The sequence below is a fragment of the Gekko japonicus genome, unplaced genomic scaffold (assembly GCF_001447785.1).
Source record: "Gekko japonicus isolate JY-2015 unplaced genomic scaffold, Gekko_japonicus_V1.1 scaffold325, whole genome shotgun sequence".
Lineage (NCBI taxonomy): Eukaryota > Metazoa > Chordata > Lepidosauria > Squamata > Gekkonidae > Gekko > Gekko japonicus.
The window spans coordinates 1,096,352-1,117,142 of NW_015164674.1; the positions used below are offsets into that span (position 1 = coordinate 1,096,352).

The window sequence follows — 20,791 nt, forward strand, 5'->3', positions numbered from 1 at the left end:
ATAGAACTAATTCAAGAGTCACTTACTAGACAGAGAGAGGCTAAAGAGCACAAGAAAATAATGTAAATAGTCAGATTTTGCAGTTCACACCTGGCAAGATAGGCCAAGTCCAAGGTGTTCCAGATGCAGATAGAGATAATCTAAACCATATATATAAAAGTATAAATATTTATTAAGGTGTACACATGTTAAAACTTTCCTGATTAAAAATTACTTTGTCTAAGATCAGACTAAAAGCTTATCCACTATACATACATATGATGGGTAAATACATTACAACTGAAGACCAAACGTGTTTCGGCCCCTAAGGGCCTTCCTCAGTGGTCACTATTATCTATATATTCTAGACACACATTCAAAGACCTGTTACAGAGTTTTAGTACACATATAATTAAACCGGATGTTGTTTCCTTGTATACTTATAATTGGACTCCTGGTATTAGTGATGGGCCATAGGTATAGCCATATCACCTCCACAACTTATTCTGGTAACAGCGATTTTGTAGGTCTGAATGTGTGTCCCTCCATCAAGGTGAAAATAGAATAGGTGCAGAAAATGAAAGAACTGGAATTCGTGTTTATGCTGCATTTTTGGACCCGTGTGCTAGGTCATTTTCACAAGGTCAGCAAAGCCCTTCAGAAATCAGACCTGTTATTGAGTTCTTGTGCAAGTTTGTACAGTTCACTTCTGGATTTTTTAAGGAAAATTAGAGAAGATTATGATGAGCTTGAGAAAAAAGCAAAAGCCACCTTGCCAAATGTTAACTACAAAACAAGGAGACAAAGAGTAAGGGAACGGCAAAGAAATGACAGAAGTGCATCCGATGCCTTAGATGCACTTTCTTCAAGAGATAAGTTTAGGATAAAATCCTTTATTCCTGTGTTAGATTCACTTGAAGCCAATTTAAAAATAAGAAGTACTGTGTAAAGTGCACAATTGCACAATTGTTTTCCATTCTTGCTAATCTGACAGCATATAAGCAAGAAATTCAGCAAGGTGTTCAACTGTTGATGGAAGCATATCCAGAAGATATTGACTTGAAACTTATTGATGAACTTTTGCACTTTCACCTGTACGTGAGACAAAGCATAGGCTTACAGAAGAGCAGTCTCTGTCTCATACAGACCTTTATCAAATTATATACAAGGAAAAAATTCAGATGGCCTTTCCTAATATGGAAGCAATCTTGCAGCTATTTCTTAGATTTATGGTCACTAACTGCTCGTGAGAGAGGAGTTTTTCAAGACTCAAAATAATCAAAAATGAATGAAGGGCCACGATGTCTCAAGAGAGGTTGTCCACACTGAGCATTCTGTACATTGAAAGTGACAAACTTAGACAAACAAATTTTGATGATGTTTTGGATGATTTTGCTATGAGGAAGGCTAGAAAAAAACATTTTTAGTCTTGCTGTATTTGATGGTTGTAGTTTACTTCTTAATATGTGTTTTAAAACTGACTGTTTAATGACAACATAAAGTAGATTCTAAAAGTGCCACAATGTCAGGTAATCATGATCATATTATTTACACTTTCCAGGCAATATAATTTGTAAACTCAAGTTTTTTTTTAAGAATAACATTACAACATTTTCCTAAAAATTAATGCTTATTCCACAAAAGGGTTACAAAGTTCAGTTATTGCAAAAGTTTTTCAGTGTTAATGTTAACATTTATGCATTTTTTTTCAATCACTATGGTATTTAACAATAACATCTTATGCCCTTTAGAGGAGAAATTGTGAATTGCAGAATTTTAAATACCCGTCACCATCCTCGGCTTCACTCAATTTTGTTTATAACACTCTTCCATTTTCTTCTAGTTGTGAGGGTGGGGGGTTGGGAGGGGCCTCACGTGGAGTAGCCTAGGGCCTCTCTTCATCTAAATCAAGCCTTAGTGTAAGGTGATGCACAGTGGAACAACAACAAAAATCCCAACTTCAAGTAAAAGCTAATGGTGTCTCAACTTGCTGAGACTGAAAGGGAGAAAAATGGGGTCGTAGTGGATAGCTCAATTAAAGGGTCAACCCAGTGTGCCACAGCAGTGAAAAAGGCAAACTTTATGTTGGGGATTATTAGGAAACATATGGAAAATAAAATGGCCAATTTGGGGGGCTTCCTGAGATCATGTCAATGTACAGTCATTCCCGGCACAAAAGCAGAAGTGATGTTATCACGGCAGGACAATGCTCTAGGATTCACCCAGCAGTATGGTTTAACCAATATGATGATGTCACTTCCAGTTTTGCTCTGGAAGTGACATCATGTGTCAGTGCAACTGCCTCTGCCCCCAAGCATCTCCTGGCATGTTGCCAGCTCTGGCTGACAAGCCTAGTTTAGGGTTGCACTGTACAGTGGTCTTGTACAGCTCTCAAAATCAATACTAAAATTGTTTCTAGACAACTGCAGCTTCTCGAAATGCAAACAGCTAATTAGAGTTTACAACATACTTTTTTCTACAGACCATTCTCAGGACAAGGGAAATATAAGCAGAAGGATAAAAGAGCTCATTCAAAAGAAACAACTCACCTATGCAGAGTACAGAAAATCTGCTGAGTTCATATCTTAATTTATAACTGAAATGCTATGCATACTTGAACACACAGTATGCCCAACTAAACTTGTTTTGGATTGTGTATATTTCTAGTTTAGGTACACAGTGATAAGGCTTTTTGCACAAAGCTTTGCTTCTGGTGTCAAAAGTACAGACTTGTTTCAGTGATTGTTTAAAATCTGGTAACTGATTAACTAAGCTTAGTAATTGATTTATTTTAAAATTTGCAAATGGTGGGGTGCATGCTGCTGGGGAACGTGCTACATATTAGGCTATTACATTGACACCTGAGAGGATACTTCTAAATGATAATGGTGACTAGTTTTCTTGTTAATTAAAAAACTGTATTTTTAAAATTAAATGTGCTGCTGAAAAAGGATTCATTGGGCCCTTTGAAAATGATCTGCTTTTATGTTCCTCCTTACAAAAAGTTATCTGTTAATGTGGAAGTCTAGATGAAACAGAAGTCTGTGATTACCTGGTTTAGGAATGGGGGTATCTTCTAAATTCCGGGCTTCGCACAAGGCCTGCAATAAATTCAAAAAAGGATCTAGGCCTTTTATCTAACCCCTCATGCATCCCAGTGATATAACCACTGTGTACGAGGGCCTAGACACTCCTAAGCAGGCTATGGCTTGAGCAGCAGTGAAAAGATTCCCCACCCACACCCCATTCAGGACATCATTAGTTTAAAAAGTCTGGATGTGATGGGCATAGCCAACCTTCAGCATCAAGGGAAATGTAGTTTCCATGTGCCAAAAAATATGCTGGGCCTTAAAACAAAACAGATATACAAAGAACAAGAGATATAATAAAAATCTCCCCATTAGAATTTCTGCCTAGATTCAGGGATTCCAAATCATGTAACCTTATTTCACAGTGGAATTGAGGCACTATTAAGTAGTCATCATTTTCTTTTGGATTTCTAGACTTTATACAGGCTACTGTACACATGCAGCTTTTATCTCTTCCCCTTATATTTGCTGATGTGCACCACAGCATATGGCATTGAATAAATCACAACACAAAATAGAACCGTTCTGAGTTTCTGAACACAAGGAAATTACATATTTCAAGATCCCTGGGCATGTTCAAAGTATTTGGAGTGATAAGATCTCACATACCATGGCTGGGATCTAACTGATATTTAAGGGGTTTTCCACATGCGGATGGGCAGATTTCCCATTGCTGCGATGCCTGCAGATACAGTTCAGCAGCAATGGGGCTTCCACATATCTTCCCTTCCCCACCCCCCACCTCCAAGGTAGCTATTCCACTCCCTGAGCAACTAGGGGCATTTTAAGTTTTTGAATATATTTATGACATTAGAACTAGAGGTGTGTATTCAGTTTATCTGAAAAGGAAAAAATGCTAAAAAAATACATTGCTGGTATTTTTCGGATAGAGATTAGAGAATCTGATTTGGCTACTGATACAGCTGAACCTGAATAAAAGCTGATATCATTCAGTTTTTATTTGGACACAGCTTCCATCGAAGGCAATGGAAGATGGGGCACCTTCTTTGTAGACTGACAGACTTGAACCCTGTGGTCCCATTGTTTTAAAACTTGGGGTGGGTGAGGAGAGGCACCAGCAGCTATGCTGGAAATTTGGTGCCTCTACCTCAAAAACAGACCCCCAGAGCCTCAAATAACCTTGGATCGATTCACCATTATACCCTATGGGGACCATACTGGTATCGAGATTAAGGAATATGGGGAAATACCGATATTTTGGGGTTCAATGTACCCGAATCTGAAAAATACTGGTTTGGGGTTTTTTGCACAACCCTAATTATGACAAGTTGTTCATCAGGTTCTTTGAATCCCTGGCTTTCATCTGAAAAAGTCTCCAATCCCTTTCTTTGTGGAGATTACAATGGAAGAGACTAGAAACCTACTTTAAAAAAATGAAATTCAGAGGACCTGAGAGATGGGGTGTTATAAAATTATAATGATATTCAATTGCTGTTTGCTTGTTTTACAAAAATGGTCATGTGTTACCAAGGAAATGGTCTTTGCAGAGGTCTCCAATAGGAAAAGTGGCATTGTTGTGGGTAGGACTGGGAAGATCCAGCCTTCCCTATCCACAAGGGTGCGAACCTGACTTTGCTGCAGTCTTTCCCAAAACATTGTAACAAAGCAGATTCTGAATTGCAGGAAAAACAGAGAAAGTGCATGGAAACACCATGATGTTGTGGGGAGGGAGAAAACAACACTTCCTAAGAGCATCCAAGCCATGATGAAGAATCTGTATGTAAGTGATTTCCAGAATGGTTTCTGTACATTACCATAATTAGTTCTATAATCAATTATTGTCATTAGGTAAATTAGTTACTTTTAAAGGAAAATCAGTAACTTCTATCAGTCCCTACATCTATCATACTCTCATTCCATACCACTATATCTACCTTTCTCATATAACTAACATTTTTGGGAAATCCATGAAAAGAATATTGATGTATGTAAACATACCATTCTGACACCATTCTCAAAAGCCTGGCGTGTTAAAGGAGCAGGTCCATCAACTGTCTTCCCATCATCATCTGGCCCCCAGCTAGCACTGTAGATGTGTATGTGTTGGGGATTGAGGCTTAGTGATTTTGCTTCCACCATGTCTGTAACATCACCATCTAGCATCCGTACCCCTGAAAAATAACAAATCATATGAGAAAAGAACTATTAAGGATTTTGCAGACTTTAGCGTGAACTACTTTCCTTTTCTTGAGCATGAAACAGTCTAAACATCTTATAAATAAATAAAAGGAAGCAAAGGGCCACTGAATTAATTAACACCTATATTTTGCTGGCAACAATTATTTTAAAGCTCAGTCCCAACCCATGAGTAATCTTTCAATGGACAAAATCAAATAAAATTCAATTAATATTGAGCTTTAAGAAAACAAGTTCACACTTACCTGTAACTATTGTTCATTGAGTGGTCATCTGTGCAGGCACACATAGGTTCTGTGTATGCACGGGTCTCTTGTGGAGAGGTTGTTTTGAAGCGCTAAAGAAGAAGAAGGTCCTCCCATTCCCACCCCCTGCTTTCCCACCTTCTGTGTATTGCCTTTGGAGTAAACTGTCTACAGATGGGGAGCCTGGAGACATTATGCTCCTCACTCAGGCAGAGTAGACAGAGAGTATGGTCACCAGAGTGAGGAATTTTGCCCCAAAAGATGCACATTTTGTTTTTTTTAAAAAAGCATTTTGTGACATATTTTGTCACAGTCTGATCTTTAATATTACTCTTTAAGATAGAAATGCCTCCTATTCTCCTCAGAGAAGAAGCTTTGAGCAGGAGAACCTCTCTGAGATGTGGCAGAAAGAGAGACCTGAGGGAAGGGTGCTCCTCCCTCCTTTTCACACTACAAAAGGTGGGAAAGCAGCATGGGGGACAGAAAAGGAGCACCCTCTGCTTCTTTAGAGCTACAAAAAAACCCCTTTCTGTGGTAGGAGGCCTGAGCACATGCAGAACCCATGTGGGATTTCACAAGGACCAAAATGATGAAGTTAGGTTCTAAAGTAAGTTGTTGCTTGGACATCAAAAGTTACAACAGGCTGTGGTGGTTTCAAGCAAACTTAAATAGGTTATGCTGCTATGAGTTTCTCCCTACCCTTTAACTTATTTCCAAAGTTGTGTTCCAGCACTTTGAGATACTGCATATTCATCACAAACATTGCAGCAACATGTTGTTTGCTGTGATGCCAATGCCAAGGGATAACTCACACCTGATTCACACAACTATTGGACATGTGGTAACCTCTGGAAAATAGCTTTAAAATTCTCAACATGTCAGCTTCATACTCATGGCCTGCTGGTTAATTTGTCACACACACAGCATTTGGATTTCTGCATGGCAAAATAGTAATAGTAATAGGTATAATACTAATAATGCTGATGATAATGATGCTTGTGATGGCATGTCAGAATTTTGGTGCTGAATGTCATAGGGAGGTGAAATGCCACAGTTTTCAAGAAGATTCTGTTCAGCAATTCTCATATTAATTGTGCTTTAGACAGGTTTTGTGTTGAGCTTAGAACAAGTGGGGGGCAGCGAAACTCACATGGGGAAGTCTCATCTCTCACCATTTTGTGAGTCCAGCCCCAACCACCCGCCTTGAAGCCCTGTGTTGGCAGTGTCTAGGATCCACCCCAAGCTCAGAGTTGCTCCCAGTGCCTGCTGCTGCTGAGCCTGGAGTGGCTCGTGGCATCTGCCATTGCTGTGGCAGGGCCTCAAGCAGCTCCCAGCATCTGCTGCCATGGCAGAGTCCAGAGTTGCTTCTGGCATCCACTGCTGCTGTAGCAGGGCCCCAAATGACTCCTGGCATCTGCTGGCACCACGGTAGAGCCTAGAGCAGTTCCTGGCATCCGCTGCCATTGTGGCAGGGTATGGAGCAACTCCCAAACGGCCTGCCATGGCTCTGAGGCTCCACCAAACAGGTAAGGAAATAACATTCAGTCCTTTACTTTTTGGGGATTTAAACTCCCACCCGTGTATTTTTTTAAAAACATTCCAGATTTTTTTGCACACTTGGGGAATCCCCCAACTGTGCAGAAAAATCTCATTAGCCTCCACGTGGCCCCAATTTGCTATTTAGCTATTTACAGATCGTGGCCACATGTGGCTAAGTAGTATATAGATTCCATTTCCTTTATTTCAGAAGTAGTTAAGAAGTATTTCTCTTTGATGTAGGAAATCTAAAATGCTGACTGTGTCTAGTCAAGATACATGTCCACCTCAATATAGAACTTCATTCCTCAATTGGTACCAGGCCAACATTTGCATCTGTCCACTTCTATATAATCTAAAATGCAGGTTGTATGATTCAACAGGAGTACAGCAGCATCACATGCTGTACATGCCTTGACATCCCTGCAGTAAACATAGCCAAACTATTTTCTCATTTAATAAGTACATGTCTATTTTTAAGCCAAATTAGCATCTTTTAATTATAAAACTGAGCAGCTTTGTTCCTGCCTTTGGTATGAATTAGCTTGAGTGTTTCTCCAGTTCTTAAAGTTCCAATTAACACAGAGCTTGGCTGTTTTGTTAGTAGAGCTCTAATTTTCCTCTCCCCCTTCTAATTGAGTTGAAACTGCATGATGATCATACTGTGAAGTTCACACAAAAGCTGCCCATACTTTGTGAGATAATACTTGAACAAATACTTATCTCACTGTGAACTTCACTTTAATTCAAGTCACAGTTCTTTATATTTTATCCTAAGAAGTGAAATCTTCAAGACTGTACTGCCAGGAAATGTCAGGAAATTAATTAGTTGTAGAAGATGAACACATGAAGGTTCTTATACGAAATCAGATCATTAGCCTTTAGTGTTTACTGTCTACTCTGGCAGGCAGGAACCTAAGATCTTTCTAAGCACTTCTTCCTTAGATACTTCAGTGGAGATTCCAGGAACAGAACCATCTTTTTATTGGAGGGTTTTTTTTTTGGGGGGGGGAGGAGTTTAAATTGTTCTTGGATTGCTTTCCTGTGTAGGTGATACGCTGGCCTTCCAGGATCTTAATTTTGTCAGTTATTTTCTTGATTTTCTTTTTCTTTGAGGCAAAATCCATCAATAAATGCTTCCCATATAGTTGCCTTAGGGAGATCATCTGTAATATTTAATTTAAAAAAATTCTTCTATGTCCTGTTCACAAGTTTTAAAAAATATCTTCCTGCAGCAAGAGATTATCATTCATTTGCCATCTTCTTCTTACAGGCATTTCTCTATGCCATGAAACCACTAATGGATTATGATCAACAATTGTTTTTGGCTGGATTGCAATGGATCTCAAGTTTGTAAGTAAAGTCTTAGATGTCCAGCACCCAGCACAAATTTGTGTGGACTACTGTCATTTTCATCAGATGTATGAAATGTGTTCTCACTAGCAGTCATTTACACTTCATGCATTTGACTAAGTGTCTTCAATGAACTTAGAAGGGTGTAACACTATTATGTAGTTTTATCCCACTTGTGGCAAAAACATTACTTTCAGAACAGTAATTTAGTAAGAAACTAAGTGTTTCTTTGACAGTTTCAAAGCAATGCATTAACCACTAAAACATAATGTTGTATTGAGATTATTATTCATTCTAATCATTTGTCTCTTACAGTTACAGGTAGTCAGCCCTCTGACTACCATTAAGAGGAGAGGAATGTTTCAACTGCAGTGATAAAGGCTGTACTTTTATCCAGGGGTCATTTTGTAGAAAAAGAGGTGCAGGAACTCATTACCATAACTTATTTGCATATGCCACACCCCCTGACATCACCCGAAGTGTGTCAGAAGGCAACACCCACTGCTGAGGCTCCACCCCAAACATCTCCAGGTATTCCCCAACTCATAGCTGGCAAGCCTACCTGGAGAAAAAGCTGGGATTCACTGAGCTTTGCAGCATGATCCTAAACCGAGTGGCTGCGCCAGTTCTCCCATGCTCCTAGCCACTACACCAAACTGGCTCGAGGAGTTTTGAGTCTGAGTTACTGACAATAATAGCTCATGAAGTATGGGCAATTTTGAGAATCAGTGTGCATAAGTTTGAACAAAGTAATTTGAACACTGTAATTTGTCATAATTAAAACTGCTAACCATAGATCAGAGAAGGGCAGATGTAAAAAAATATGGAATTCGAAGTGGGCTTTCAGTACAACTCTAAACATCAATGGCCTTGGAAGGATATGGATTTCAGTGTTTGCCTCCGATTGGTACAGTACCTAAACAGTCAATATATATGCAGCTTCTCCTCTTCAAATGAGCCCAGATTCTGTCAGAACTATTCAGCTCCAGAAAGCATGAGCTCAGAATCCAACGAAGTATCAGGACTCAGGCGTTAGGCATAAGACTATCCATAAAGTGAGCCACACTTTTTATGTCACACTAGACAGACCCTCTCCAATAAGTGAATAGCACACATCACACTACCCCCTCCCCCATAGCACACAACTTTATGACATTCATTGAGAAACACAGAAGGGAAAGTTTCATAAGTTCAAAAACAAAGGAGGAAAAGTTTGATAGCTTCAAGAGCCAGTTTGGTGTAGTGGTTAAGTGCACGGACTCTAATCTGGGAGAACCGGGTTTGATTCCCCACTCCTCCACTTACACCTGGCTGGATGACCTTGGGCAAGCTGTAGTTCTGACAAGAGCTGTTCTCTCAAGGACAGCTCTGGAAAGAGCTCACTCAGCCCCACCTACCTCACAGGGTGTCTGTTGTGGGGAGGGGAAGGGAAAGGAGTTTGTAAGCCGCTCTGAGACTCCTTTGGGTAGTGAAGGGTGGGGTATAAATCCAATTTCTTCTTCTTCTTCTTCTTCTTCAATATACCTTCTGGCACTGGGTGTGTAACACAGTAAAGAATAATAAGAAGGTAAACACACACACACACAAACAAACAAACAAACAGGGGGTGACAGCTTATATGCAGAGAGGAGGAATCCTTTGAAAAACAAATGAGAGTTAAAACCAGACAGGGTTTCCAGTGATGGAGAAACTAGATTGTTTTCTGCAAATTAAATAATAATTTGCAGCTCTTTCCCAGATATCTGGGATGAGTTCGAACTGTTGGCACTGCAACCAGGCAAAAGGTTGGTACTCGCATATGTGGTGGGAATGTACCAAAGTTCAGGATTTATGGAAGAAAATATTGGATAGGGTAAAGGATAAGATAGGTGTATCAATACCAATAGGCATTAATTTAATGACATTAGGTATCTTGAAGAGTGAGACAATTGAAAGTAAATACCAAGAGGTACTTAAGGCGATGATATTAGCTGGGAAAGCCATTATAGTATTAGGATGGAAAGACAAGAATAAGTGGACCATGGAGAATTGGAATAACTATCTTTTTGAATATATCCAATCAGATATCGTAGCCTTGATGATGGAGGAGAAAACCTGGGAGGAAAAGAAGAGACGGATAAGAGAAAAATGGTCGCCCTACTTCGATTGGATCAAGGAGGATGAAGCCAAGAAGGACATTCATTAGAAACTTTGGACTTTGTGCCCATGGCTGAAGCAATGATGGAAGAAGAAAGGGGGGGGGAGGACTGAGGGAAGGGAGGGGGAAGGGGAAAAAAAGGAAATATTTGTATAAGGACGACAACGTTGACTGTAAGACTTTTGGTTAAAATAAAAAGAAATTTGTTAAAAAAAAAAAAAAGGAAGAGCTTCTGCAGCAGTCAGGCGCTTCTGGCTGTAGCTTCCTCTCCCAGGGTAGCATTTTACTTTGCAATATCAGGATTGGGAAGGGGGGATGGTTTCCCTACGTTTGCCCCAGCAACACTTCCTTTGCTTCCAAATTTGGGGCTGAAGGGGTGACACTTTCATGTTGGCCTGGGATTATTCCCTTGTGGAAGACATCTGGCAAAGCCTACGTGAATTGCCTGGGGTTCAGGCTTTGCACCCAGCTGTAAGTTTTGGGGCATGTAAAGCTCTGGGTAGCCCAGGGTAACACTGACTTGGCGGCAAAAAAGGGGGAAAAAGTTCTAGATGGCAAAAGATTTCCCTTAGACTTTGAACAAATGCCGGGGGCCAGTGGAACAGGTTTCCACCCCCCTCCAAGCCACTTGGGGATTGTGTCAAAGGTTGGGAGGAGGATCCTCCTGAAAATGAATTAATGTACCAAAAAAAAGAGGCAACTCTGAAAGCGCGTCTCTCTCTTTCTCTCTCTCTCTCCACTCACTCCTTCCCCCCCCCCGCAGTTTGGAAATGGGATCCAGCCGCTGCCTTTTGCCAGGGCTTAATCACCTTCTGCCCAGCTCTGATGCACACCAGCCACAGGAAGAGCACCTCGTTCCTCCTTGCCCAGGCTCTGGACTAGGCACTGCGCTCACTGTTTAAACCCCAGCTACCCACCCTGCATGCAGCTGGCACAGGGCGGCGGGTGGCCAAGAGAGAGGAAGTGAGAGAGCTCACCCAGCCATGAGAGAGCCGCCCAGTGTGCCCTCTCCCTCTTTAGCAGGTGTGTCCACCTCTACCTTCTCCTCCTCCTCCTCTTCCCCGCCTTCCCTTCATGAATCTCAAGTTTGAGCTGGCCAGAGAAGGGGAAGGCGAGAAGCAGCAGCCTGGCTAGGGAGGTGCAGTGAGCGGCAGCAGCAGCAAGAGGAGCAGCAAGCTAAAAACTGGGCTGTGTAAGTTTGCAGCAGGGCGGCAGTGGGAGCTACAGCAGGCAGCCAAGCCAGCGGGCACCCTGGCCGGCTGCTGCTTGCAGGGCTCCTGCTGGAGCATCGCTCCGGTGCGCTCAGGTTGGAAATGACCCCTGCTTTTATCCCTTGTTGGTGTATGTTGTTTTGTTTTGTTGTGATGTCAATAAAGGTAGTCATATAAAGATAAAGAATGAAGAAAGGTCAGAAGTTTATTTATTCCACGTGTCAAGTGAAAACCTTGTATCAAGCCGAAAAACACTCAATGGCTGCAGTCACACACAATAAATAATACACTTCCGACTTTTCAACTGGATTTTGCCGGTTCACACAGTAAAAATCCAGTTGGAAAGTGCACTGAAAGTGGATTGAAAGTTGCTTATTTAGTGTGTGTGACCGCAACCAATATTATCTTTTAAGATCTTTATTTAAAATCAATCTAATGATTCTCAAAATAATTAAAGAATCACAATGATACAAGAAAAACTAACATATGTCAATGAAATTAGAAATAATACATCGTCCCTTATCCTACCTCAAATTTAAAAGATAAAAGTATTTCTAAGATTCTTACCAAAGTGTTTTTAGAAAAGATAAGATAGTCTCATTGCAACCCAAATCTTAGAGATTTAGGGGTAGGGCTACCTTATATAGGCCCAGTTATGTGAACTTCACATAACTTTATTAAACTATTTAATTCATTTCACTGGAGATATAATATGAGACACCTCTGAGCATAAAATGACACTTTCCCAAAGAATACTTGTTTCAAACTGCTTTTTCTTGGATTTATTTTGGGCATGAAGCCATATATCCATAAACTAAGGTTGCCAGCTTTGGACTGGGATATTCCTAGAGATTTTGGGGGTAGAGCCTGGGTATGGCAGGGTTTGGAGAAGGAAGGGTGCTCACTGGGGTATAATGCCATACATTTCACCCTCCAGAGTAGCCATTTCTCCAGGAGAACTGATCTCTGTTGGCTGGAGATCAGCTGTAATTCCAGGAGATCTCCAGGCCCCACCTGGAGGTTCAACAACAAGCACACAGGGAACACGGCTAAGTTAGATAAACACAGAAAACACCGTGTTGAAATAATAAACACAATATTCACATGCACTTATAGCTAAATATATTTGATTTATGTACACAGCATCAACTTTAGTGTACTGTAAACACTTTCAAACTACAACATCAACATTTCAAACACTTTCAAACTAAATTATATAACACGAAGAGTCCATAATCGCAGAATCCCACTCCAGTATAAACCGTCTTCTTCCTGATGGAGGATAGATACCAATGTACAGTTATTTGCACTGAACAATGCAGCAACCTATTGTACATTTCCCAAGTGATGATCCATCAGGTAAAGCTAGCAGGCAGCTTGTATTTCTCACTGTGATGATTCAGCTTAGCAAGCAAGCCTAGTAGATGTATTTTCCCATGAGGTGATTCAGCTAGCAAGCAAGACAGTTAATACTGGAGTGGGTTTCTGCGATTAAGGACTCTTCGTGTTATATAATTTAGTTTGAAAGTGTTTGAAATGTTGATGTTGTAGTTTGAAAGTGTTTACAATACACTAGAGTTGATGTTGTATATATAAATCAAATATATTTAGGTATAAGTGCATGTGAATATTGTGTTTATTATTTCAACACGGTGTTTTCTGTGTTTACCACCTGGAGGTTGGCAAACAAACAAAAACATTCTCAGCATTGGGATCAGAGAACCACGCTGAAACAGAAAAGAAATACATGTCTGCAGATTTGAAAATGAAAAAGCAAGTTCTAAGATCAGCTTTGTTCAAGATTCTATGCCATTAAAGTCAAAGTCCATGCAAACTGCATAGAATCGAACTGTAACATGGCTGCCTCTCTGGAATTACTATAAGTTCAGCAAGTTACACCAGTAATAAGGATGTTACATGGTGAAAAGAAGAGGGGAGATAGGAGGGGAGGAGATGTGGAGCTGCTAATTTTGGTGGCAACCAGGTACGCTGACATGTTAGCCTCACTTACTTCTGAGGGAGAATTCTTCTGTAATTATGGTGACAGATGGTCTACATCTGTTTTACCATAATTCAAAAAAATTGTTTCCCATTCAAGGCAGACTCCTGTATAAAAATGCAGTGTAGCTCAGAATCACTCAAGTTCATACCACCCTATCAGGCATGGCCTCCCTCTGATGCCTGCAATTGCATGGTAGCCTAAATGCATAGAGGTCAAAGGGTGGAGATCAGACTTTGATATGTATTTTATAGACAAACATTTTGTTGTGATATGGAGGGATGAGCTTGAGCTTTTCCCACCACAGTCTTTTCTGACAGCAGCAACTGCACATGGCCAATTTTTCTACTTTATGCAAGTTTGCAAGGAGGTCTCTAATGTCTACACCTTATATTATTATTGAATGGTATTTGTTACCAGGAAATTTCTGCCACATTATTTAACATAGTACATCACTGTTAATGCTTCAGCGAACATTTTTCCTAGTTTACATTATCACCTTTAATTTAATTCTAAATTTTATTGCCACCCTTTTAAAAAGGGTGAAACTGTACAAATATCTGTGTGGATACATATGCAAACTATTTGCAAAACACTTTTATGTACATAGTATATATGTGACATGTTGGAGCCATAGCCAATGAAGCTGCAATCCTAAGGGCACTTTACTGGAAGTAAGCTACACTGAAGAACACTGAACTTACTTCCATATTTCTAATGTCTAAATGTGTCATGTTTATAGAATCTATATGTGAATTTACATAAGCCTCAGACATTTAAGGTCCCTAAGAGAAGAAACATATGTTTGATATTTCAACCACTGAAAAACTGCATGAGTCACACCCATTAGAATACCAAGCCAGCTTCTGGTTTCGGCAACTCCCTGGTTGGGTGCGCTCCATCAAGCTCCAATGGGAGTGCCCCAAATCGTGGTGGGCAGGAGGGGATTTGGATGACTCTGAGCCCCCCGGAGCCTTTGCAGGGGCCTCCCAGCCTGGGGTGCAAGGGGTGCCTCTTCCAAAGTGACGGCCAAGGAATTGAAGCACTTCTTTACTCCAATAGGTCCTGCCACCATGAGGCCAAAATTAGCATACCTTATGCTAATGAGCTCCTGCCGCTCTTTTTCTATGGAAAGACCCCTGGTCTTAGTGTTCACCCTTTATTACCCCTCTCTTTTTTAGTGTTTGTAGTAATAAAAAATTAAAAATTAAAAAAAGAATACCATGCCAAAAAGTTACAATGTTTCCTCTAAGCTGAGTTAGTGTGAGCTAGCTCAGTTTTTTAGCCTCCGGCTCACACATTTTTTTCTTAGCTCAGGAAGGATGGCTCCAGAGCAAACTAATTGATGCAGTAGCCAAATCACTCACTCACAGCTTTAATGTCAGTAGCTCACAAAGTAGAATTGTTACTCACAAGACTCAACAGCTTAGAGAGAGCACTGGTCACAATATGAAAGCTTTGGCTATACAGGATTTGAAGAAGACAATTTAACATTTCTTACTAAGGCATCAAAGTTAATATAGGAATATGCAATAGTGTTTTAAAGTGGATCACTGCAATGGCTAAAACAGACAAATTTTCCAACTTATATCTATACTTAAAACCATTTTGTTGTTCAGTCGCACAGTTGAGTCCGACTCTTCACGGCCCCATGAACCACATCACACCAGGTCCTCCAGTCTTCTGTCATACTCTGGAGTTTGCTTAATAACCATTTTATACTCATATAAATATAAGTTTTAGCCAGACATGAAATTTAGCTATTTAGGGCCCCTGCCACACGGCAGGGGAAAAGCCTCTTAAGGCGCGGCTTTTAAAAGCCACGCCAACGTTGAGACGCCGCGGTGGGATCCCACGGATCCCCTGGCCGCGGCGCCTTTTCTCCCTGGCGCGATCAAACGCCGGGGAGAAAACACGGCCCTAATCGGGAGCCGGCCGAACTGCGCATGTCGGAGCATGCGCAGTTCGGCTCCGGGCCGGGGTTGTGCCGGTGCAAGGAGGCGCCGGCGATCAAACACCCGGCCTGAAGCGCGGCTTCAAGTTGAACCACCAAGGTAGGTGGTTTCAACTTGAAGCGGATTTGAGTGGGGAAGGGCCAGTTCGGGGATGGAAGCACCATGCTTCCCAGATGTTATGGTGTGATTGTGCTGGTTTGATCCGCCCCCGAACTGTCCCGCAACTGGCCCAAATCACCTCGTGTGGACGGGACCTAGAATGGGCGAATAATAATGCAGATTATCACTACATCATTATATGTCATCATTACATTACTATATAGTCACTGTATGTCACAGATATTTCTCTATCAAAAGCCTTTATTTATTTAGAGAATTATATACGCTGCCTCTCCAGAGTTCTACTTGAGGCATCTTACAAGGAAAAACACTACCATAAAATCATAAACAATATTTTGAATACTTTCAGATATTAATATGTAGCAACAAAAATCAAGTTATTATTTCAATGATACAAAGTAATCAAAAATACTTACCCCCAATTTTGGCATTAAATGCAATTCCTACTATACAGTGTGAATTGTTTGCAGTAGCTGCCACTTCTCCAGCACAACGGGTTCCATGCCTGTAGGCAGAACAAATATTTTAAAGTAAGTAACATCATCAATTAAGATGCGCAGATTGTCTGTATTTAATAGCTTTTATTTTCTTCTCAGATTAAATGTGTAAGATGTTTCTAGAGAACCCTAGCTTTCAGCATGCATTTTTAGATGCATACACACGAATTCTGTGTGTTTACAATTTATTTACAACTGTCTGCTTAGTCATACTGAAGTCACATTGTACTGACTTCACTTTTACTTCATCAAGACGGAAGCTTTAAGCAAATGCAGCAAGAGCAGCCCATAGTACAAGGACATATTAAATTGACACCATACAGGAAAGTTATTGAGCAACTTAAATGTGTAGTTTTATGCAGGCAGGAGCTCCGCCACTTATACATTTCAGAAAGCACTTTCAATATATGATAAGAATATTTGTACAACAGCTTTAGTACCAATCAAATCAGTTGTAAAATAACATAGTTGCCTCAGGGCCTAAGTACACAATACATTTTTTCTCGGTACATTCCATGTGAGGTCAGCAAATGTGTTCCAAGAGTCCATGCCTCCACAATGTGCATGGGCCCAATTTGGAACAGGATATACAAAGCAGGGGAAAAGGACTTAAACCTCCCAATGATATCATTCCCCTGACCTGACAGCCCCGGGGAAGCTCTGTTTCTCCTGTTGAGGAAACCTACATGTATCCTATCAACACACATGGTACCCCTCCAATGAGCAAATAATGCCCTCTTGGGGCTTAACAGACAGGACAATGGTACAAAGGGAGGCTTAAGCACCCTTTCTCCTTGAGTTCTGGCCACAATCCAAATTTCATCTGCATACACCTGGGAGGAACAGATTCTCAGAACATATCTGCAGACCAGTACTCAGGAAAAATGTATTATATCCAGCTGTTCTCAACCAGAGAAGCTGGTGGAACTCTCTGCCAACTTCCATCAGGGCCCTGCAGGACTTAATGCATTCTGGAGGGCCTGAAAGGCAGAGATCTTCCACCAGGCTTTTGCTTGAGGACAGCAATGGTTTTCCATAATAGCTGGCACCCTCTTCTTCTTTTTTCCATCTTGCCTACTTCGGAAGAAGAGTCCAGAGTGGGTTTTAGACTAAAGTACAGATGCCATCTGCAGATTGTGCAATTAGGATTAATTGATCTGTCGATTTTAAATTGTATTTGTATGTTTTTAAACTGTTGTAAATCGCCCAGAGCTCTGTGTACTCAGGGATGAGGCGATTCAGAAAGATAATAATAATAATAATAATAATAATAATAATAATAATAAGTAGTAGTAGTAGTAGTAGTAGTAGTAGTAGTAGTAGTAGTAGAAGAAGAAGATTTTCAGGGCTGTATGGCTGTGGTCTTGGCATTGTAGGACCTGACGTTTTGCCAGCAGCTGTGGCTGGCATCCTCAGAGGTATAACACAGAAAGATGGAGTACTCTCTGTGTCAAGGTGAGAAGAAAAATCTTATTACCTGTAGTGCTATTGTAAGGTCTCTTTAAATGCCTTCAAGCAGCACCCGAATAAAAGCTGAATAATATCGGCTTTTATTCAGGTGGGGCTAAATACTTCCCAAATACCAATAATTCACTAACTGAGTTTTTTGGGGGTATTTATTCGGCTTGGTATATACTGAGCACACACCCCTAGTTGGAAAGACTACCATTCAGAGAAAAATAATTGTTTTATTCATGTTAACTAGCCATACAACTAGAGTAGTTTTGCTGACAGTGTGATAAAGATTAAATTTGGCAATAATGCAGTGCTGTCAAAGTCTATATCAAAGTATTAGTCCAACTGTGGGTATGTGATCATTACAGCCATTTTGTAGCAATAAAGACATTACTAAATCACACACACAAACCAAGGCCCCAATTCATAATTTCCTTCATTCCCATTCCCATGCTTTTCAAGCAAATTTGCATACAAAAGAATGCTGGCAAAAAGTGAGTCACAAACATTCCTGTTATTAGTTGTCTGCCATAAGTACATCAACAATGTTTGTGCAGCTGCCTTGAAAGAATTTCAAGGGATTATATGTTGTTTTCTTCTACCCCCCTGTTCATCTACTACATCCACCTGCTGCTTCAGATAGTAACAGCCTTAGAAGCAGTAAGGCCACATACAGTACTGCCAAATTTTGTTTCCTGCATTCACAGTTAGTGAATAATCCACAATTGTGCATGTGGATGATGATGATGATGATGATGATATACCCAAAACGAACAATGGCTCAAGCAGGATTGCAATAAAGGATAGGGGTAGATATCCAGTCGGGATGAAAATTGGATAGATTTTTACAGGCTTGGTTATGGCTTGGTTTTCTGAGTTATCATATGCTACATGGTTTGTCTAAGGGATGGATTTGCACAGACTCTCCGGGTCACAAGCTGAATTCTGAGAACAAAGTGAAACCAAGGGATATCTCTGTGAAAGTGGCATAGTCTCTATCATACAGGGACAGAAAGAAGGGAGACAGAACAAAAAATAACCAACCATAACACCAAATCATGGATTTAAGCAGAACCACGTGGCTTAAATGGCCCAGCATGTTCCTGGAAGTATGAAGTATGAAAAACAGAGTACTGTTTTCTGGAAATTTATCCCACTCCAGGTCACTAGCATACTGTGCAGAGCTCCCAATTCTTTTTAATGAAGTTTACACAGAAGAACTTCATACAGGATTGTGTCCCTATGATGATGTCACCCTCCCTCACAAAATTTCCCTTTGTATTGTTCTTAGCTGAGTAGCCTCCTTTTCTTTCTTCTTTGTTTTTCTCTGGCTGTCCCACCCAGTTATTTGAACATATACTGGTAACTGAGAGGGAGAGACTAAAATCCTTCTTTTGTTCTTGTTTTATACTGGCACACAAGAGGCTGGTAGTAAATCAAAGCTAACAACGTGTTTTATTTCACATTGAGGGGAAGTGGTCAGGTAGGAATCAGGTTTAGAATTTACAAGGTGAACAGGCAACATGAATGAGCTAACTCTGTATAAAAATAAACACTAGATAATCTGTCACAATCACCTCTTTCTGATATTTAGACAGGTCTTTAAAACTTGAGGAGAGATATTTCTTGGCAGTCTCTGGTTACATGAACAAGCATAAGCTTCTTGGTCTTACAGACATTAAAGTTGGTGAAGACACGGACATTCACACAAGTTCCAGTTTCCTTCCTTATTCACTGGCTAGGGATCACCCCTGTCTTTTAGGAGCTATTTCCCATAACAGGGAAGGGTTGGTACGCATGAATTTCCTCCCCCAAATGTATGGTTTTAGCTTCCCCAAGGCCCACACTATTGCCAAACATTCTTCTTCTATGGTGGGAGAGGTGTTGATCTCTCTCCACTAATTTCCTACTAAAATAATCTGGTTTAGCATGGCCCCCATCCCAGTACTGGAAGCATCAGTATATATATATATATAAGGGCTTCATAAAGTCAGAAGTCTTCAAGACTGGCTCTGTATGTAATCAATATCTGTTTGAGGTGCTCAAAGCCAGTTTGGCATTCTATAATCTATTTTACAGAAGAAGGAGGAGGGGGATTTATACCATGCCCTTCACTTGGAGTCTCAGAGTGGCTTACAATCTCCTTTCCTTCCTCTCCCCACAACAGACATCCTGTGAGGTAGGTGGGGCTGAGAGAGTTCTGAGAGAACTGCTCTTGAGGGAACAGCTCTGAGAGAACTGTGACTGACCCAAGGTCACCCAGCTGGCTGTATGTGGAGGAGTGGGGAATCAAACCTGGTTCTCTAGATTAGAGTCCGCCACTCGTAACCACTACACCAAACTGGCTCAGGTTACGTCTTCTTGGCATGTTCACACAATGCAGCAGCAATAGAACTGAACTCTGGAATGAACCTTCAATAATATCCCACAACCCAGTGCCTCTTCCAAGGTGACAGCCAAGGAATTGAGGCTCCCCTTACCCCGAAAGGTCCTGCTGCCACGAAACCATCATGGTAATTAGAGATGACTGCCGGATGAAGCAGGAAAGTGATCCAGCGTAAACATGTTCTTGCTACATTTTAAATGCCACAAACTGTAAGTTAAGTGAATCCCCTTTAAGCTGTTGAGCCATCAAAGAGAACAGAATTAACCTACGGGACTGAATAGTGGGTGGGGAGGAGTTGGGGATCCCCCCCCCATGAAACTTGGCGGTTCTTAAGCAATAACCTGAAGGAAAAAATGATACTGACCGTGAGAGACTTTAAATAAGATTAAAAGGTCCAAAATAGTCCAAAGCGTATTCAAATGGAACAACTTTCACTTTGACTTAAATGGACTTTATCTTGTGTAAACAATGTCGGGAAGAGGGAGAAAAATGGCACTGGAGAAGAAACCCTCGGCAGGAACTACTCAGTCAGCAACTCCTACTCGTATGCCGGAAGCAGCCACTGATTTCCCTATTATGTTGGCAGTGGCGTTGCACCCTCTGCTGGATCAGATGTCTAACATCAATAATAAACTGGATGGTTTCCAAAAGCAATTGACAGGAATTGACAAA

General features: G+C 40.8%; 1 protein-coding gene across 1 annotated transcript in view; it reads right to left on the reverse strand.

Moving 5' to 3' along the window:
• Window positions 1-20,791, reverse strand: part of PCSK5 (proprotein convertase subtilisin/kexin type 5) — a 491,368-nt gene that overhangs the window by 290,907 nt on the left and 179,670 nt on the right. The window contains exons 6-7 of the mRNA XM_015409257.1: window positions 16,198-16,286; window positions 5,028-5,200 (exon numbers count right to left, since the gene is read on the reverse strand). Of these exons, the coding sequence (XP_015264743.1) occupies window positions 5,028-5,200; window positions 16,198-16,286 (262 nt within the window). The remainder of the gene's footprint in view (window positions 1-5,027; window positions 5,201-16,197; window positions 16,287-20,791) is intronic.